Source organism: Anas platyrhynchos, chromosome 1, assembly GCF_047663525.1.
Source record: "Anas platyrhynchos isolate ZD024472 breed Pekin duck chromosome 1, IASCAAS_PekinDuck_T2T, whole genome shotgun sequence".
NCBI lineage: Eukaryota > Metazoa > Chordata > Aves > Anseriformes > Anatidae > Anas > Anas platyrhynchos.
Genome location: NC_092587.1, coordinates 72,530,870 through 72,551,698, shown reverse-complemented (window position 1 = coordinate 72,551,698; position 20,829 = coordinate 72,530,870). Strand labels below are relative to the sequence as shown.

The 20,829-nt window shown below is 40.9% G+C and overlaps 1 protein-coding gene across 21 annotated transcripts in view; it reads left to right on the top strand.

The window, feature by feature from the left end:
• The window catches only part of ARHGAP8 (Rho GTPase activating protein 8), a 113,542-nt gene that overhangs the window by 66,313 nt on the left and 26,400 nt on the right, over positions 1–20,829 (top strand). For 17 of the 21 annotated variants that reach the window (XM_072041459.1, XM_027450237.3, XM_038173381.2 and 14 more), the window contains 3 exons: positions 4,371–4,457; positions 11,520–11,618; positions 12,764–12,874. In XM_072041459.1, the coding sequence (XP_071897560.1) occupies positions 4,371–4,457; positions 11,520–11,618; positions 12,764–12,874 (297 nt within the window). The remainder of the gene's footprint in view (positions 1–4,370; positions 4,458–11,519; positions 11,619–12,763; positions 12,875–20,829) is intronic. The other 4 variants (XM_038173378.2, XM_038173377.2, XM_038173379.2 and 1 more) reach the window with 4 other exon arrangements.

Below are 20,829 nucleotides of genomic sequence, written 5' to 3'. Positions count from 1 at the left end.
CGATATCTTTCTTATAACAATGCCACAAACCTACTATTACCACCAGAAAAATAGCCAAAATCACAGTAACAATAACCAGAGTTAAATACCATACTCCATGAGTCAGAAAACCGAAATAAACAACACAATTCCAGATGGACCTTAAAGCGAGCTCTTTCCTTAAGGTCCCCAAATATACTTACGGTGCTTACCACAAAGTATATACCAAACACTGCCTCGCAGAAGATCACCTTCCGACTTACAGACAGTTCCAGATACAGATGGACCTCAAGGTCCCCAGATACACTTGTGGTACTAACCACAAAGTATATACCAAATACTGTCCTGCAGAAGTCACCTTCCGACTTACTGGACAGTCCCAGATGACCGGCCTACCAGAAAACCAAACCAGAATAAAGAATATACTCACTTACAATGATGGGGTCCTTGTCTGCCTCCGCAGTGATCCGGTGAGTCGAGGAGTCCCTCCGGGAAATCCCGGGGGTACCCTAGGGAGTCCTGTCCCCAGCGGGTCCTGCGGACCGGCAGAGAGGTAGTCCCATCTGGGGTGCCAGATTGATTCAAAGATCGAAGCCGAAATTCCTTTAAGTGGTATATTCTTTATTGCAGCGCTGGATGCACGGGGGATCTCTCCACCTATCGTGCATACCCAAAGTGGAAAGCAGTCTTGAATTTATACAATCAATCTATCAATATTCTACAAGCGCCTATACATATGCATTACCTATCCCCGCCTTCCCTCGCTTCTCATGCTAATTAGCCTTTTGGCACCTTGCGCCTGCGTAGAGCCTCCCAAGAATTGTGGGCAGGGGTCTTTGGGACGTGGGCAGGGGTCTTTGGGAGGAAGACCCCGAGTCTTCCTCACAGTGTACTTTTCACCTTTGGTCAGGAATCTGCTGAATTGGCACGTTTCTTAATTGCGAGAGCTGGTTGTTGCCAATTCTTCCGTTTGTTGTATCTTTATAATGAATTCCAATGTCCAATTTTGAGATGTATAGTCCTTACATTTGTTTCTCTGTCCGTCTGCCGCTTCCTTATCATGGGTTCCAGTGTCTTGTTTCGAGATATACAGTCCATGTCTGGGGATTGTCCTTGCCTCCCCAATGCCTCCCCAATACCTCCTTAATCAAGATGTGTACAAAAATATTTGGTTGTCTAGTGCCAGAGCTCAGTCTTTTGAATCTTAGTAGCATTCTGAAACTCTAAAATCCACTATGCAAGAAAATGCGGTTGTGCATAGATCTGCAGTGGGAAGGTATCATCTGAAGCACCTAACTGCTTTCATGAGAGACTGCTCTTGGCTCAGCAACAGACCAGAAAAGCTTATTTTTTTTCTAGGTTTCTGAGTATGTTTACTAGAATGCATCTATTGCTTCTATAAATAGGGTAAGGGAGAATAAAGGCAAGGGATCTCCTTGTTATAAATGAAGTCTCACCTCAATCTGAATTTAGTAATACTTACAAAAGGTATGAAAGCTATAAAAGGTTTAAAAGGCAAGTAAACAGCGCTGGGTGTGCGGGGAGTCTACACTCCACCAACACACACACACAAACATCAAACATTCTAAATATATAGAACATTGCTTGACATACTAAACCCGAGTATGCCTATACATATGTACAATCAGAAAAGGTAACAAACAATCCTTTAAGTTCCATGACTTAACAGTCTCCATTTTCCATTCCTTTTCTTGGTTACTAACAAGTCTCCATTTTCCATTCCTTTTGAACAATATGTCTTGCTTTAAGTTGTCAAGCAACTCGGTCTTCGGGCCTTATGTATCCCGTTCTTCCCAGATTGAAGAAAAGCATATCCATCTCCTTTTCAAGGCCAAGAGGCCTGGGTCAAAAGGCACGTCCAGGTCAGCAGGGGGCGTAACAGCAAAAGCCTTCGATGGCTGTAGCAGCAGAGGCGCCCATGGCATAGCAGTTGGATCAGTAAAGGAGCCCACAGCTCCCTCACTGTCTGAAAAGCCACACGTTTGTGATTGTGGCCCCACATGGCTCTTTAAGGCCTCAGAGATTGCTCGCCACAGAGATTGCAATCCCACTGCAACCTTGTCGTTTTTAGTTGCAGAGTCCCACACCTTGACCTCAGTTTGGTCCCATATTTCAGGATCATAAAGTGTCTGATTGTTAATAAGGAGAATAAGCTGTAAGGTTACCAGGACAGTCTTTGTTTCTAAGGACATATGATTCCCCATAACGCGCAGCTGCTTACCAGCAAGAGGCAGTTGTGTGCGCAGGTCCGCTTCTCTCAGTTTGAGCTTCTCTCCAGCTCCGGTGCACCCATTTCCAGTGACTTTCAGTACGAGCTTCTCTGAGCGGTGTGCTGAGTTTGGCCGTACCGATCTTCATGAGGCGATCAATGTGCCTGTTCCCGTCCTGGTCTCTGCTAGCCTGTTCTTTTTCATTCCTTCTTTCTGCTTCTTTATTGATGACATAAATTTATTGTGTTGTCTTTTTTTTTTTTTTTTTTAAACTTGAGGACAGGCTCCCCTTTTAAACTCTTCTGCCCACAGCAGTCATTTTCAAAAACAAATTTTCCTTGTCAAACAACTTTGCATGTAACAGCAACAGCAAACACCCAGAAACTTCCATGCCTTAATGGCTGGAGAACAAGAAACCCCAAATTGCATGGAGTCTCCTGAATCACCCTTCTTTGTTCCCTCTAAACTCTTTTACATTCCTGATGACCTCATCGTTAAGAGTCTAATGTTATCATGAACCACGGGGCTTTCTGACCCCCATGGCCACACTCCGAAATATCCTCCTTTTTTATTAATATCAACCATTTTCTCGACACGAATTACCACTCCATATATAACATCCTGTATTTTATATTTGGTGAAAGGCTTGGACTACAATACTGGTTTTTGTTGTACTCTGACAGTTCTTGAAAATAAATCACTGTAAGGAATTGGAAGCCTACCCTATTGTTTTCTTTTTCTTATAAGACAAACCCAAACTAATTTACAGCAGCGCTATGGGGAGAGGCATAATGTGGGGCAATATCTTCTTCAGTTTTGCTGCCTTCTGACCTGTGAATACCTCTGGTGTACAGTGTGACTGGGTTAAGCCCGAAATCTGTTTTCTCTGTTCTCCCATCCCAACCCTGAAAGCAGGAGAACCAGAGGAACAGATAAAGACAGGTAGCTGGGAAAAAGCAGACAACGTTACAGTCAACTTTACACTCACTCACTTTATACAGAATGAAGTTCTTAGCATACTGTCATTGAGAAGCTCACAGAGGTATTTACAGCACAACATAAATGTTCAGCTATACTAGCCAGATGGGGGGGGGATGTGGAGAAAGCACCTTTCAGATTCTTGCATGCATGTGTTTTGGGGATCAAATGAAAGAAAGAAAAAAAGAGTACAAAGGAAGATAGTAATTAGCTAGCATCATGAAAGTAAATGCTTAACTGGAATAGTTTCAAAAGAATGGGTCTTGTTTTTAAGCAGAGGCTCACTAAGTCTTTTGGGCATTTAATTGCAGCTCAGGAAAATGTGAAGTATGTAAATTTCAATAGAAGTAATGGCTTATGACCACTGCTTCAAGATGCAAAAAAGACTTAAAATATAAACATCAGTAAAACACCTCAGCTGCTCTGCTTGTTAGTTTTTATCATTGATTTTGAGTTCTTATCCACAGTGGTGTCTGTTGCACAGGAGGGTAGTTCTTGCTTGTGTGTGATACTGGCTTTGTAAAAACAATGCTATTTTTATTCAAAGATGTACGGGTCCAGTTAAAACCCAAAAGGAAAAACTGTTGTAACTGCTGAGTTGAACCCTTTTTTCCTCTTACCATAACCTGTTACATGAAGATTTTTCTTAATAGTTAAAGATTCTTTTTTCTAGCAATGAATGGTGAACACCAGAGAGGCTTCCCTACTGGGAAGAAAACTTGCAATTTCTAAGAAACAGTTTATATAGAAAAGCAGGGTATTTGATTATGTGTTTTGTCAATCTCATTTTGCAGTAAGATTGAATAAAATCAGAGCCTTTTTGTGCAGCCTGGTTTCCATTTCAGTTTCAGCCTACTAGAATCTGTTGAGTACCATGATATAACACTGTAAAATCGGGCAATGCTGTAATAAAGGCTTTTGTTTTAAATGAAGGGGACCATCTGATATAAAACAATGTGTAATTGGTGTCAACTTTGGTAATAACGACCAAAGATAAGACAAAAGTAGTAAGAAAGAAAAAGCTTAGGTGTAGATTTTACGTCTGAAAATTTAGAAAATTTCTCTAGTATGAAACTCCAATGGAAACTTGCTGTAATAATAGCTTTCATTCAGTTGTATCTATTCAGTTCTACAGTCTGTGATATTGAAAAATATTCTAACAATTTCATTTTCTTCTACTAGGTATAAGAAAAACCTTAAAGCACTGTATGTTGTACATCCAACCAACTTCATAAAAATTCTGTGGAATATTTTTAAACCTCTTACAAGGTACTTCGCATTTTATTCAACACATTTTCCTGTTTATTTAAGGATGATTTGTTCTCTAATATTTTGCTCTTAAAAAGCTTAAAGTAAAATATGTCAGGTATGTTATAAATGAAGTCTCACCTCAATCTGAATTTAGTAATACTTATAAAAGGTATGAAAGCTATAAAAGGTTTAAAAGACAAGTAAACAGCGCTGGGTGTGCAGGGAGTCTACGCTCCACCAACACACACACACAAACATCAAACATTCTAAATATATAGAACATTGCTTGACATACTAAACCCGAGTATGCCTATACATATGTACAATCAGAAAAGGTAACAAACAATCCTTTAAGTTCCATGACTTAACAGTCTCCACTTTCCACGCCTTTTCTAGATTACTTACAAGTCTCCATTTTCCATTCCCTTTGAACAATATGTCTCGCTTTAAGTTGTCAAGCAACTCGGTCTTCGGGCCTTATATATCCCGTTCTTCCCAGATTGAAGAAAAACGTATCCATCTCCTTTTCAAGGCAATAGGGCCTGGGTCAAAAGGCACGTCCAGGTCAGCAGGGGGCGTAACAGCAAAAGCCTTCGATGGCTGTAGCAGCAGAGGCGCCCATGGCATAGCAGTTGGATCAGTAAAGGAGCCCACAGCTCCCTCACTGTCTGAAAAGCCACACGTTTGTGATTGTGGCCCCACATGGCTCTTTAAGGCCTCAGAGATTGCTCGCCACAGAGATTGCAATCCCACTGCAACCTTGTCGTTTTTAGTTGCAGAGTCCCACACCTTGACCTCAGTTTGGTCCCATATTTCAGGATCATAAAGTGTCTGATTGTTAATAAGGAGAATAAGCTGTAAGGTTACCAGGACAGTCTTTGTTCCTAAGGACGTATGATTCCCCATAATGCAGAACTGCTTACCACTGAGAGGCAGTTGTGTGCACGGGTCCACTTCTCTCAGCTCGAGCTTCTCTCCAGCTCCAGTGCACCTATTTCCAGTGACTTTCAGTACGAGCTTCTCTGAGCAATTTGCTGAGTCTGGCCGAACCTATCTTCATGAGGCGATCAATGTGCCTGTTCCTGTTCTGGTCTCCTTTCTGACAGCCTGTTCTTCTTCACTTCTTTTTCCTGCTTCTTTATTGATCATAACTTCATCACATCATGTTGCCTTCCTTTTTTATCTTGAGGACAGGCTCCCCTCTTATACCCTTCTCCCCACAGCAGTTCTTTTCAAAACAACTTTCCATTGGCCAAACAACTTTGAATATAACAACAGCAAACACCCAGAAACATCCATGCCTTAATGGCTGGAGAACAAGCAACCCAAGACTGCAGACTGCACTGAGTCTCCTGAATCACCCTTCTTTGTTCCCTCTAAACTCTTTTACATTCCTGATGACCTCATCGTTAAGAGTCTAATGTTATCATGAACCACGGGGCTTTCTGACCCCCATGGCCACACTCCCAAATATCCTCCTTCTTTATTAATATCAACCATTTTCTCGACACGAATTACCACTCCATATATAACAGGTAACAGCACAACACCCCATTGCTGTTCACATAAACTCGTGGCTTCGAGACTGGTGTGACCGGCAGAACTTTGGGTTCTTTGATCACAGAAGGTCTATGCTACACAGGGCCTGATGGCACCGGATGGGATGCGCCTCTCTCAGAGAGGGGTAAGGATCTTTGGTCAGGAGTTGGCAGGGCTGATAGATAGGGCTTTAAACTAGAGTCGAAGGGGGAAGGGGCTAAAACCAGGCACGCCGGTGAAGACCTAAGGGATGGTACGCTAGAATCAGAGGGGATGTGTGCCAGTGAGGTCCTTCGGTTAGATCCACAAGGTGCTGAGTGTAAGGAGACGCACCTGAAATGCTTCTACACGAACGCACACAGTATGAGGAATAAAATGGATGAGCTAGAAGTCCTGGCCTAGTCCCGCAACTACGACATCATCGGCATAAGCGAAACCTGGTGGGATGAGTCCTGTGACTGGGGTGTTGCGATAGATGGTTACAGGCTCTTCAGGAGGGACAGGCAGGGTAGGCGAGGTGGTGGGGTGGCGATGTATGTGAAGCAGGGGCTGGACTGTGTGGAACTTCAGGTCGGCGATGGCAAAGTTGAGAGCCTCTGGGTAAGGATCAAGGGACGAACGAATAAAGGGGATGTCGTTGTGGGAGTCTATTACAGACCGCCTGGCCAGGATGATAGCACCGATAAATTATTCTTTACAGAACTAAGAGAGGCCTCGAGATTAACTCCCCTTGTCTTTATGGGGGACTTCAACCTGCCAGACGTTAACTGGGAGTGCCACACGGCTGACACGAGCAAGTCCAGGAGGTTCATGAAGCACCTAGATGATAACTTCTTGGTGCAGGTGCTAACGGAGCCAACTAGGAAAGGTGCCCTCCTAGACCTGTTGCTAGAAAACAGAGAGGGTCTGGTGGGAGATGTGGTGATTGGTGGCTGCCTCGGTCATAGTGACCATGAAGTGGTTGAGTTCAAAATTTACGGTGACAGAAGGAAAAGTGCCACCAAAACCTCATCCCTAGATATGGGGAAGGCGGACTTCAGGCTGCTCAGGGAACTAGTCAGCAAGGTCCCCTGGGAAGCTGCTCTTGAAGGCCTCGATGTCCACCAGTGCTGGTCATTCTTTAAGCGATGCCTCCTAGAAGCACAAGAACAGGCAGTTCCTAAATATCGCAAGTCAGGCAGGCGCGGCAGGAGGCCGGCGTGGCTGACCAGGAACATTCTTATGGAGATTAGGCGGAAACAGAGAGTGTTTCGCTACTGGAAGGAGGGCCAGGTGACATGGAAAGAATACAGGGATGCTGTTCGTGTTTGTAGGAAGAAAATTCGTGTGGCCAAAGCACACCTAGAGCTGAAGCTGGCTGTGTCTGTGAGAGAAAATAAAAAGGGTTTTTTTAGATATGTGAATGGAAAAAGGAGAACTAAAGAATACATAGGGCCGCTCCTTGATAGGGAAGGTCTCCTCACAGACAATGACATAGGCAAAGCAGAGACGCTTAACGCCTTCTTTGCCTCTGTCTTCAATGCTGATGATGGGCTTCGGGACCCAGGGTGCCCTGAGCTGGAGGACCGGGACGGTGGGGATGACAAACTCCCATCCGACCCTGAACGTGTGCGGGATTTGCTACTCCACCTGGATCCCTACAAGTCCATGGGTCCGGATGGGATTCATCCCCGGGTGCTGAAAGAGCTGGCGGACGTCATCGCGGAACCTCTCTCAATTATTTTTCAACGATCCTGGGAGTCTGGAGAGGTCCCGGTAGACTGGAAGCTGGCAAATGTTGTGCCGATTTTCAAGAAGGGTCAGAAAGAAGACCCTAGCAATTACAGGCCTGTCAGTCTCACGTCAGTGCCTGGTAAAATCATGGAGAAGATGGTTCTCGAACTTATTGAGGCGCACCTGGGGGACAAGGCAGTCACTGGTCCCAGCCAGCATGGGTTTGTGAAGGGTAGGTCCTGCCTAACTAACCTGATTTCCTTTTATGATAAGATCACCCGTATGGTGGACCAAGGGAAACCAGCTGATGTGATTTTTTTGGACTTCAGTAAGGCTTTTGACACGGTTTCCCATAGGATCCTACTGGACAAAATGTCCACCATACAGCTAAATAAAAACATCATACGATGGGTGAGCAATTGGCTAACGGGCAGGGCCCAAAGGGTTATGGTGAATGGGGCTGCGTCAGGCTGGCGGGCGGTCACCAGTGGGGTCCCTCAAGGCTCCATTTTAGGGCCGGTACTTTTCAATATTTTTATAAACGATCTGGATGTAGGAATAGAAGGTATTTTGAACAAGTTTGCTGATGACACCAAACTTGGAGGAGTTGTGGACTCGAATGAGGGTGGAAAGGCCTTGCAGAGGGATCTGGATAGGTTGGAGAGCTGGGCGATCACCAACCGCATGAAGTTCAATAAGAGCAAGTGCCGGGTCCTGCACCTGGGACGGGGAAACCCTGGCTGCACGTACAGACTGGGCGATGAGACGCTGGAGAGCAGCCTAGAAGAGAGGGATCTGGGGGTCCTTGTAGACAGCAAGTTGAATATGAGCCAGCAGTGTGCCCTGGCAGCCAGGAGGGCCAACCGTGTCCTGGGGTGCATCAAGCACGGCATCGCTAGTAGGTCGAGAGAGGTGATTGTCCCGCTCTACTCTGCGCTGGTGCGGCCTCACCTCGAGTACTGTGTGCAGTTCTGGGCACCACAGTATAAAAAGGACATGAAACTGTTGGAGAGTGTCCAGAGGAGGGCTACGAAGATGGTGAAAGGCCTGGAGGGGAAGACGTACGAGGAACGGCTGAGGGCACTGGGCCTGTTCAGCCTGGAGAAGAGGAGGCTGAGGGGAGACCTCATCGCAGTCTACAACTTCCTCGTAAGGGGGTGTCGAGAGGCAGGAGACCTTTTCTCCATTAACACCAGCGACAGGACCCGCGGGAACGGGGTTAAGCTGAGGCAGGGGAAGTTTAGGCTTGACATCAGGAGGGGGTTCTTCACAGAGAGGGTGGTTGCACACTGGAACAGGCTCCCCAGGGAAGTGGTCACTGCACCGAGCCTGTCTGAATTTAAGAAGAGATTGGACTGTGCACTTAGTCACATGGTCTGAACTTCTGGGTAGACCTGTGCAGTGCCAAGAGTTGGACTTGATGATCCTTAAGGGTCCCTTCCAACTCAGGATATTCTATGATTCTATGATTCTATGATTCTATGATTTAAATTGCTTTGACCTACTGTGTAAGATGAGTTGGTTATGAATAATAGGGTAGAGGGTTTTTTCTATCTAAGAAAAGGCTTAGTGGTATGTTAAATTAAACACCACTTTAAAATGTAATTATTCTGTGGCCCATGAATGACTTTTTTGTCCCGTTTAACAGTACTTAGCACAAGAGAACTGGGTCCCTGACTGGAGTTACTGGATTGTATGGTGAAGCAGATAATGAATGCTTAACCTTTGATCTGATCTCAAATGCTGGGATGAATAGGATTGATGCTACTCGTGTGTTCAGAGTTAATAGATAAGCCCTGAAGTACCCATAAGAATTTGAGATGGAGGGTATAATGTTGAATGTATTTTACTGGTAGATTCTTTTTCTTTGTGTAGTAGAAACTGATGGTAGTAGCTACATGGAACCCACATCAATGAACGGATACTGATAAAGGCTAAGTTGGTCGGGATTTCTTAATATTTTGCTCCTGAACTTCTATCACTTTCACATTCTAACATTTTGCAAAATATATTATGAATGTCCTCAGGGTTAAAGGAATAAAGCAACGTATCTCGAGAAAACCATAACGAATGAACAACTAATGTCTGTTATAGCAGCAAGTTATTTAATTGTAAGGGGGAAATCTAAATTCTAGACTGAACAGAACATGCAAGAAGTGTGTGAAAATAAAAAAAAATAATTAAAGCTTGAAATCATTCTGGAATCTGTTGTTCCTGAAACAAGAAGAATTACTGTAGATATTTATTTTGACTGATATATTATTTGTCTAGAATAATAATTGGCTGATAATACTTAGAAAAGAAAAAGTTAACTTTTCAAGTATTCATTTTCTCTGGATATTAAGATGATAAATAAAATTAATTTTTTTTTTCTTACAACAGTATGTTACATTGATACACTGGCATTTAAATCCCTGTTTACTTTGGATGAGAAAATGAGTGATATTGATAAACTTAAACATTTGTATCTGGCATAGAAAATTCAAACCAGGGCTTGTAACCTTAGATGCATGATCATCTTTTCCTTCTGAACACCCTGCTTTCATCGGTATTCTTGGTTGTACTCAACTTTTACCACTGTATACCTGGATACTTGTTTTGACTCTGATCTGATAATACTCTACTTGTTAAAGCAACCAACCAACCAAAACAACACCACATGACCAACAGAAATTTGTACACTGGGAATAATAATAATGATTATTATGATTATTATGACATGTCATATGTCATGATTACTATGTCATAATAATACTAAGTATTATGAGAAAATAATTGAAAGTATGAGTAAACTCTGAAAAGTCCCTAAGTCACTCACAGAGAATTCTTTGTTAGCCCTGACTTATAATTTTGAAAGCACAGGCCAAAAAATAATGCTTGGAAAAAGGACAAGCTGAAAAGCTCTGAAGTTGTACACACAGGGACAGATAACTATCAGATTACAAAATCACTTGTCTGCTAGCAAAATTTTGCACTTTGCAATTAAAAGCTCCTAAAATTCTGAAGCAACTTTCATTTGTACCATCTCCCACTAGAGGGAGAGTGTGTATATATGTTTGGCAGTTCAGTGACAAATTCATTACTGTGAGAGAATTTTTCTCCAGTTTTGCTATCAAAGTAACTTGCAGCAAAGTGCAGTTTTTATCGTAAACACCTACTACTTTTCTTGACAGGACAGATATTTTGTATTGCAGAAAAATATGAAATTATTTTGGACCACCTGTAACTGAAACTCAAGACCTAACTACTAATAGTTGGTACTTTAAAATTGAAAGTCTGTTTTGTGCAGTTTGACAAAAGAGCCTTTTTATTCAAGTTGTTTCCTAGAAGCTATTCAGCCCTTTCCAAAACAGATGGCCCAACACTTCAAGGGTATACACTGTCCACTCTTTGAAAGTCTTGCCCGTCAATTACTACTTTATAGTTTTTGTCTACGGTGCCATTATTCTGTCTTTTGGTAGGGAGGAATACCTAAATAACACAAACGTGGTCTGTTGGCCACATAAAAGAAGTTAACAGTTCTGTTAGCAAGCCTTGTAATGCTATAAGAAAGCTGTTTTTCAGTGTCTTTTAAAGCAGTGTTTTTCATATCTATGCAAATCACAAAATGTTCAGATGGAAGTCAGTTATTTTTGTTCAAATCAGACTCTCGGGCATGCACTGTGTATGTTTGATCATATGAAATGAAATACATCTTATGTGTCCTGCTGCTTCAATTACAGTCTAATTTTGAGTTGCATCAGCACTTACATTTTTGTAGTGGAAACTAAACCCTTCAAAAATGTTCCTCTCATGCTGATTTTTATACTTCTTTGCAATTTTTTTCAGCCATAAGTTTGGGAAAAAAATCATCTACTTGAAATATTTAAGTGACCTGAGAGAACATCTCAAATATGACCAGCTTAATATTCCTCAAGAAGTCATCCAGTAAGTGGCAAGTTTCAAATATTTGGTCTCACCTTTTAACAGGTAGAGCTGTGTCATGTTCATTGTATTCCAAGCAGAATCTAATCATATTTCTTCAGTGATAAATTTCTTCAAAGTCTAATTTACCTATCTGTGCTTGGCTGGATTTAATTCTGAAAGCTGCATTGTCATGAAAGACATGCTAAAGTTTTTCACGTGTTTACAGAGGAGAACCCTTTAGAGTTTTCTATAGATCTGAAATATCTACATCTCAGTTGTGGAGCATTTTCTTCATATAACTGCAGCCTCTGTGTGAGCGTTAACAAAACCAATCCATATGTTGTTACTGCTTGTGAGTACCTTGTAATGTTTATGGGCAAAAATAACAATCCTGACGTCTTTGCTTGCATATTGTAACAGATCGAGTGACTTCCTTTTGATAAGAGCATTCACAATCAGCTAAGAGTTGATTGATTTTAAACTTTATGGATACATCTGTTGTTAGCAGATCCATTACTTTTATGTTGTGTATGTATGTGTGTTAGGGAGGAGTAATGGAGAGGGAAAGAAAAAGACATGCACAGGGTATACATGCCAAAATTGTCAAGTGCTGGTATTAGTATCAATAACAGTATTTAGGACTCAATGCTTTACATGGAAATGCTTTGATGTACTGACAGGAAGTGATTTTATGTCACTGCTGAATGAAGGTAACTGGAAGCTTTGATTGTGACAGTTATTGATGTCTGTTGTGTTTTTACACACCTTTTTTGTAAATAGGGAATAACAGAAAATACCTTACAGCTCTAAGGTTATAAATTGGATTGCATGGCTGCAAAAGAGAGGGATGTTATATTTTGTGTAGCAAATAAGCTTTAAATTGTAGTGCGTTCCTATTTTTTGGACATATGGACACATCTGTTAGTGCACTCTGTTGGCTGAAGCATGCCTTGCTTAAGGATTCTGTGCCTTGCTTAAGGATTCTTCTGCAAATACTTTAAAAATTCCCTAATTCTTACATTAAATTAAAATGTAAATTCTATAAGACCTGCAGCATATACACTATTGTCAGGAGATTAGTATTATGAACAAAAATGGTACCTCTTCGTACATAGAGGTCATCAGCTGTGATGCAGAGAAAATCAGTGATTTCTTGATTTTTGCAGACATGATGAAAATCTTTGGAGGAAACAGAAGGGAAAACTGCCACCTGTTGTTAAAATTCCTCCACCAAGACCACCTCTACCTACCCAGCAATTTGGAGTCAGCCTACAATAGTAAGCCATGAGATTTATATAATACAAGATTTCTATATCCTGCAGCCTTCTATAATGTGCAAATTCACTGGTCGCAAAGTCAACAGATGTTTCATTTAGTATATGTTTAGTTTCTTGTTCTCTTTGAAAGCCATAAAACTACAGAGCTAGGCAGTAGCTTTTATGAATCCAAGGCAGGCCTTACTCCCTGTGACGGTGCCCTTCTCAAGAGTGGCTGACCAATACTGTTTGCATTCAACAAAAACAATTCAGTTTGTCTGATCCATGGACATTTGTCGGATTTCTTCCCACCCCCAACTCTGCTCTTTTGGTTCTAATGATTCAGCTTTAAATGAGATATAAAATATATATAATTTTCCCCTGGTTAAATGTTAAGCATCAGTCCTCTCTGGAAGGCCTGATATTAGAACAATCAATATCTATTGTGTAAGAGCTACTATGACATTAACTTTTATGATACCTCTTTAGAGTCTAACCTAACACTTGAAATGCGACTAACTCACTTTCCTAATTCAGAAAATATGTTTTAGGTGGGCTTCACTGGGACATTAAGAAGGACAATGTTTTAAGCCACTGCTTCAGTAGTAAAGGTGGGACTGTTGTCTGGCATCAGGGCATGCTATCACTTGCCTCCAGCCCAGCCTGGCTTCTCAAGCAGCTCTATCTAACCTCTCACAGGCTTATGCGATCAGACAGCATGTTGTGTGACACACTTACCATCTGCTACTGGTATTTTATTTCTCTGTGCCTGAACAGTGTCTCTGAACAGTGTGTTTGACTGAGTGGCACATGATGAGTGTGCAGGGGCTATCCTTCCTGGCTCTGCTGCTTTCCAGTTGTGTTACCATCAGCAAACCACATCCTTCTTACATGCCTCAACCTTTGCAAGTATATAGAGGGTGGCTGCTTTAAAAAGAACTTTTCTGTGGAAGGTCTGTCAGTGGAGGATCATTGAGAGAAGCATTACTATCATTTTTGGTCTGGAGAGTTCTACCACTCACTAAGGAGGCTCCTTGTGTGAGTTCAGAGCACTCTGATGTCCAAAACTGAAGCATTGTGGATATTCATCATCGTTTGCCCACATTTGTCTAGATCACTTCTTGCAGAAGAGGTAGTGCTGCATCGCCATGCAGAAATTACAAATAAACAAATCCCCTACAACTTATAAATGAGTAGATGAACTGATTTTTACTGGATTTAAAATGCCTTATGCTTTTTTTTTTAAAAAAAAAAAAAAGAGTAAAGCTGATGGAGAAAAAAAATAGTATTAAATTTGTTTTTTATTAGCTTTTAGTTTTCTTTTTTTTTTTAACAAAAAATAGTATTAGCTTTTATCTTGATGAATTAACTGCTTTTGCTGATTCCTTCTACTTTTATGATCTCTATAGTCTGTAATGTCAAAATGTCAGTGACCTCCCACCAAAGAGACAGGTGAGGTTGTTTCTGTTTTCTGAAGAGGGCTGCAGGGATAGCCTGATTTTATTTTGTACAGGTTTATGGAAATATATCTGCTACGTGGTTCCTATTTCATCTGGGAATATATCTGCTACGTGCTGCTGAGAGAAAGCTACTGTCATTAAAGGACTATTTCTCTGTGGAATCTTTTTTTTTTTTTTTTTTTTTTTTATAATAAAGACCCATAGGTTTGAGGTTTTGCCAGTTTCTGTACTTCTGGGATGATGATCTTTATTCAGGCAGTTAAAGGATGGTGAATGAGATTATCCAAAGCCCTCATAGATGGCCTAATTTTGATCAGATATTTCACAATGGCATCCCAATAACTTCTGGCTATGGAAAGTGGTAAACCCATATCCTTTTGAATGTTTCTCCCTAAAAGCAGCAGACAATGCTGTCTTAGGTAACACTTCCTCATTTAACTTTTTTCTCAGTTTGTATTTGTTAATGCATTTGTATTTCATAGCTGAAAAAAAATTAGAACAGCAAAAATTGACTAAGCATTGGTTCAAGATCTCTCATTTTCATCCAGTTGGCAGGGGAAAAAAATCCTGGTTTGGTAGGACAGCAAAACTGAAGGAAGTTTCCATCTAGACACTGAGAAATAGCTGTTTGGGACCAATGTCTCATCTTGGACTAATCGGTTAAATCACAAAGACATTTTTAACCTTGTAGAGTTGAATTTTCAAAATGACATCAGGCAACTAGGCATTTAAAAATCGTGGAAAGTCTGTGAGAGCTGTGAGTGTAATACTCGGAAATGTAATATATACTGAATTGCGTTTAATTTATGAGTTAGCTGAAGGACTTACATGTATTATCAGGTTAGTTCAAAACTTTTATTTCTTATGTTACCTTTCTCTGCTTATGATCCAAAATCTGAGTTTAAGTCTTCTTTTGATCTCTTTAACCCCTCAGTGTCAACTTACGCTCTATGTGGGGGGAAGAAACAAACACTAAGCTGACTTTATATCTTTAAAGTGCAGAATTATATTTATGTTGAATCCTGAAGGTGATTGTTTGTGCAGAGGGGAAGAAAATAAACCTATAAATACCTGAAGGAATCACTGAAGGAATATGTGATGACATTGGAGGGTTATGGGCCACAGTTAGCAGTTACTCATGAGGAATACAGGCAGAAAGCATTTTTGGTCATTTCAGCCATGAAATTCAGCAGCACACTCTCAGGCATTTTATTTGTGTCCCATAACTTAAGATCGCTATTTTAGACTTTTCCAGTGTTTCAAAAATATGCGTATACTAGTTTTTTGTGTATTTCTGTTACTTAAAGTATGTAATTATAGAGGGATTTTCAGAAATATTTGTCTGTTTTAAAGAGCTTTTCTGTGAATCAAGGTGCTGTTGCTGATGTTGCTCAAATGAGGGGAGCTCAGACTCAAGTGCAGAGGGAAGTCTGAACAGTCATAACTTTGTTTTTACTCTTCAATGCATGCACTATGCTGTCTCTCTAGGCATAGATCAAGTGCATGCTACACATGCTATACGTGCAGAAAGGAAGACAGATTAGGTAGTTGTTCCCAGTTGCATCTGCCTGTGGTCCCAATTTTGCGAATGCCTGTTAACAGATCTGTGAAGGGACCCAGAATCTTGTGTTGGAGCAGACTTAATTAAAATAACTATTTTTAAAGCAAAAAAAAAAAAAAAAAAATCATTATAATTAACTCCACTGATGCACTTAACCCGGTAAGTATTCCTGCACAGTATGCTTGAATCTTACCTAGAAGAGCAAGACAGCAAGGGTATGAGACTGGGCTTTGGGAGATCAGAGATCTGTTCTGGACTGAGTGACAGAAATTTATGTTATCCCAAGCCAAGTGTTCACATTGTGATTCAGCAAAGAATCCTACTTTATTTAAATGTAGTTCTTTGTAATGTAGGTGTGTTTATTGTTAGGCAGAGACATGAAATAGAAACCTGCATCATCGTGAGCTCCTGTGAGTTACAGGGTCTTTGCAGCTAGAACCAAGTTGTACCACGTCTGGTACCAAGTTGTGCTCAAGTTTCCATGGAGGGCCAAATTGTATCATTGTCCTCTGCTGTATGTTCAACAAGCTCCTACAAACCCCTGTTGCTGCACCCTATTGCCCCGTAATCAAGGATGGCTACAGCTGAGCTCCACCACAGAACATAGTTGACCTTGACTAGCTGTTGACATTGTTCTGTTTTCTCCGACTGGTTTTAAAATCTAAAATTAAATAACTTTTGTGGGAATATAGGAAATGCTTTCATTTCCTATCTAGTTGAGGGCAGAGAAAAAATCACAAAATTGCAACAACTGTACAGCTTTTGCTTGTTGAATTGTTATCATAAATATTTCAGGGTACTTTCCTTTTGGTCATAATCTTCTTGTGCATGCTGTGCATGCGTGACCATGGAGGAAGAATGAATTTGAAACCGAATCTCAGCATGTCTCAGCAGGGAAAAAATGAAAATGAGAGGAGGAGAATAGAGAGATTATCAACCAAGAATACTTAATGATACTTCAGAACAATGTGTGGATAACTTCATGATAACTGTCCACAGACTAGAAATGAGTCATTGGATGTGTAACATGTCACAGTAACTAATCATATATTTCTATAGTGAGGAATACTCAGTCTCCTTGGCTACTGTGTTTACTGAAATAGATAACTCTTGAGTCTGACATATTGTTGCACTATGATTCAGACAACTGAATCAGTTACAGAAAGCTATACTGTGCACTGAAATGCTCTGTTTTGCCCATGTGTCTTAAATAGAAAGTGTAAGAGACCTTGCATTTCAAATTGCCTGTTGTACAGCCTGATCTCCAGTGGCAGTTTCCATAGTCCATCACAGAGCACAGCTGCTCATCATACCATCCTGACCATCCTGAACAGGAGAAGAAAAATGCAGATTACTTGACAGGATCCACAAAGAGAAGATAGAGGTGTAATTTCATTGACCTCTGAGCTGGTCTGATTTACATTAGCTGAGGTAATGTCCCTATTATTTTCTGTCACCTTAGGTCCAGTAAACTGAACACTATCTCCCACATTGTGAAATGTTGTGAAAGTATGCATCCAGACTTTCTCTGGTATTGGAAAAATAGAACAAACTTGGCATGTGACTTTCTACTCTATTTTAAAGTACAGTTTATCCTGAGGTCCTCTTTCATGTGCTTGGAACAGAACCTTTCCTCAAGAGGAAAAGGAATCCTGTAGAAAGTGGCAAATGTGCAGAAACTAGGGTTTTCTTTTCCTAGAAACAGAAAAATAATGTGTAGGTTTTATTATTACAAATTATAGCCCAGTTATTTGTTTCACCTCTCTGACAGATAAGCTAGCACTCAGCAGGTGCAAGTGCTGTAAATAATCAGTTTGCTATTTATACCCTGAAATGGGGAAACACATTTATGGGAAACGATAATAATTAGAAAACATGTATAAAAAGCTGCTGGGTTGCTATTTGGTGCCTCTGGAGTGAGCAGCTGTAAGAAAGCAAAAACAATCAATGCAACTTCAGAGAGACTGAGAATGGATTCCATGAGCTCAAATTGTCAATAAAGATGTAACAGCTTCCAAACAAATTAAAGTCTTGATGATGTTCTCATTTAAGTGAATTAGACTTTCAACTAATTTTAATAAAAGTTGTCCTAAAAGTGTAAGGTACTGACTTGAATACATGAAATAAAATTATTTGGCACACAAGGAATGTGTCATAACTGCCCTATGAGAAAGGCTATAATATTTTTTGGTCTTTGTCTTGATCTGCTGCAACCTTTCCTTCACTGGTATCCCAGATGGTGACCTTGGAATTGACCTAATCTCCCAACACTTTTTCTTGTTTAATACATGTCTGGGGTATGTCATTTCATTGGGGATTTCAACTTTGCATGTAGTGCAGAGAACCCTTAGAACCTCCTTGCTTTTTGGTTTATTAGGAAGGTTAATTTGTTAGTGGGGCTGCACAGTCACTGCCTGTTCTCTCCTATTTTGTTGCATCAGGGTTGTTAGACAACGGTGATCTGCTGCAAGAAAAAACAACTCCCATTCAGAAGCAACCTTTCAGAGCATAGTATGTGGTTCACATATTTTGTGTTTATGTGGCTGTGTTCCTTTTGCAGGGGCTGGTATAAGAGCTCATGGCACTGCAGCAAAGCTGCTTTTAAATTTTTCCTCCCAAGGGTCTAGGTGGATGTTGGGTGAAGGGGAGGACAACCTGGCTCTCAGAGCTGTTCTGAGAGCATTGCATGTCTCCTGCATGGTTGTAACACTGACTTTCTGTGCTATGGTGTCACCAGCATCTTTGAAACTGCTGGAAGTTTGTTGAAGGTAATGCTGAAGCTGGAAGGAGAGGGAGAGACTTAGTACTTTAGGAGTAACAGAATTCATATTCTGAAAGCGGCTAGGAGGATTATGCTACTGGGAAAGATATTTTGCTCAGGTTAAAAAAAAATCAGGTACTCAGGTACCTGATTGTCCCTGTGGGTAGGAAGAGGATGCTCCTCTGAGGGCAAGGTCATAAACCTGGCCCTGGTATCATTTCAGGCCATGTCTGTCTCTAGTCAGTCAGATTTTTCGTGAAGCACTTCTGGCCTCTAACATAGCTCTCACAAGATGTCTGTGGTAATGAGAAAGGTGAATTTGGACTTACAAGTCAGGTCATAAATCTTCTGGCTATTGCCATGTTGTTATGATATTGCAGAGAGTGATTACTCCAGCAAGTCCAGTAATACTTCATATTGAAATTAATGGTGCCTTGCCAGTGTGTAAGGACAGGAGTTTGTATCATTTGATCTTAAGATCATACTTGAAAGCAGCAGCAAATGATGAGAATTACTAATACATAAAAGGTCATACTTTAGGATTATCTGAATTAAACTCAGTCCTTACTGTTGGTCTTCCTGCAAGTGCATTGCACACATACACAGAATTTATTTGGTCAAATGACTAAAATTATCATGTTGTGAATGTGGTAGGTGAAACGAGTATATTTTCTAGCAAAATTCCTATGTCTGCTTACATCACAGAAAATTCCTCTCTCCTATAGTTCCTGTTACATATAGATACAACACTTCTACACAAAATACTATTAATACACACATACATCAGAATTGAATTTTATACACTTCAGGTTCTGGTATGGATACTTTGTTGAAGAAGAGCAGGAAAAAAAAAAAGTTCAGTGGATTGATTTTTAGTCAGGTTTCGTAGGGAAGATACAGACATATGTCAACCACGTTTGGCAGAGGAAAGGGCTCTCACAAATGCTACATTTCAACAAGCTTTTAAAAATCACTGTCTGGAAGGGGGGGAACTATAGCACAAATTTAGGTTCTTTTTTTGTCTTTGGTCTACTGATACGCCAGTTAGTGTTTAGATGGTGATTAATTATGGGTTGCTCCTAACATGAGGAAACCTGAGGGAAAGAGGTGAGGGGAGGAAATGAAAGTACCGTGGAAGGAAAGTGAGTTTATAACATAAGGAAACTATCACTATCACTATCACTATCATGAGGAAACTGATAGGACACAGGATACAAATCCATAGCAGATCAACTTCATTAGTTCTGTGGCTGAAGGGAAAGCTTATTTCCTTTTGAACAGCAGGGTGGTCTAGGGTATTTGAAGTAGTAAAGCAAGATGTAGGAGCTGGATAAGCAAGTTTATCCCAATTACCTATCAAGTTGTATTGTTTTACGTAGCACCAGGGGAAGAGACACACTAAATATGCACAGTAGAGGAAAAAGAATATGGTCTGAGAAGATCTGGATAACATTCACAGACATGAGTGCCTAGAAAGAGGTTGGATGGTGAAGACAGGAAAGAGGAAGAGCAGGGCTGGGTGGACAGTAAAACTGTAACTAGAAGAAATGGCACTGATGGCTCAGCATTGTGTCACTGGGGTGATGAATTAGATGAAAATGTTATAAGGGTGAATAACTAAATGGTGTGAAGTATATTCCTGTCAGTTTATGAGAGAGGCGAAACCACATAGTGGGTGTGTGTCTAAGGCAGGATCCTGCTCTGACTCTTCCCTTTTGGGGAGCTCCCTCACCAGCCCTGTGTGTGAGGCTGGGTGGGCAGCCTTCTAAGCCTGGAGAACCTAGATCAAACAGTCTACATGACCTCTTCTAACTCACTTCATAGGCACAGGCAAACAAATGCAAGGTGGAGGGGGAGATTTCCTTCACCAGTTTCCTTACCCCTCCATGCTGACCGAAGTAGCTGTAATACTTATTTTAAACTATGTTTTTATGTGTAGTGTAAACACAAAATAGAATATTGGATTGCTCATTCCATGCAACAATGTTGCAGAAGTTTTATCAAATACATTCCAGTTAGTATCAGTTGCTTTATGCTGAGAAACTAAGCCAGCCTAGACAAAAAGAAAAGAAATCACAGTGCTTTGAAAAGAAAAACTCTGTAAGAATCTTTCCTGTCTACAGGTGCAAACCTCAGCTAGGTTGAAGGAATGTTTAACACATTGTGTGTATCATCTTCTGTAAGCGTCTCGCAT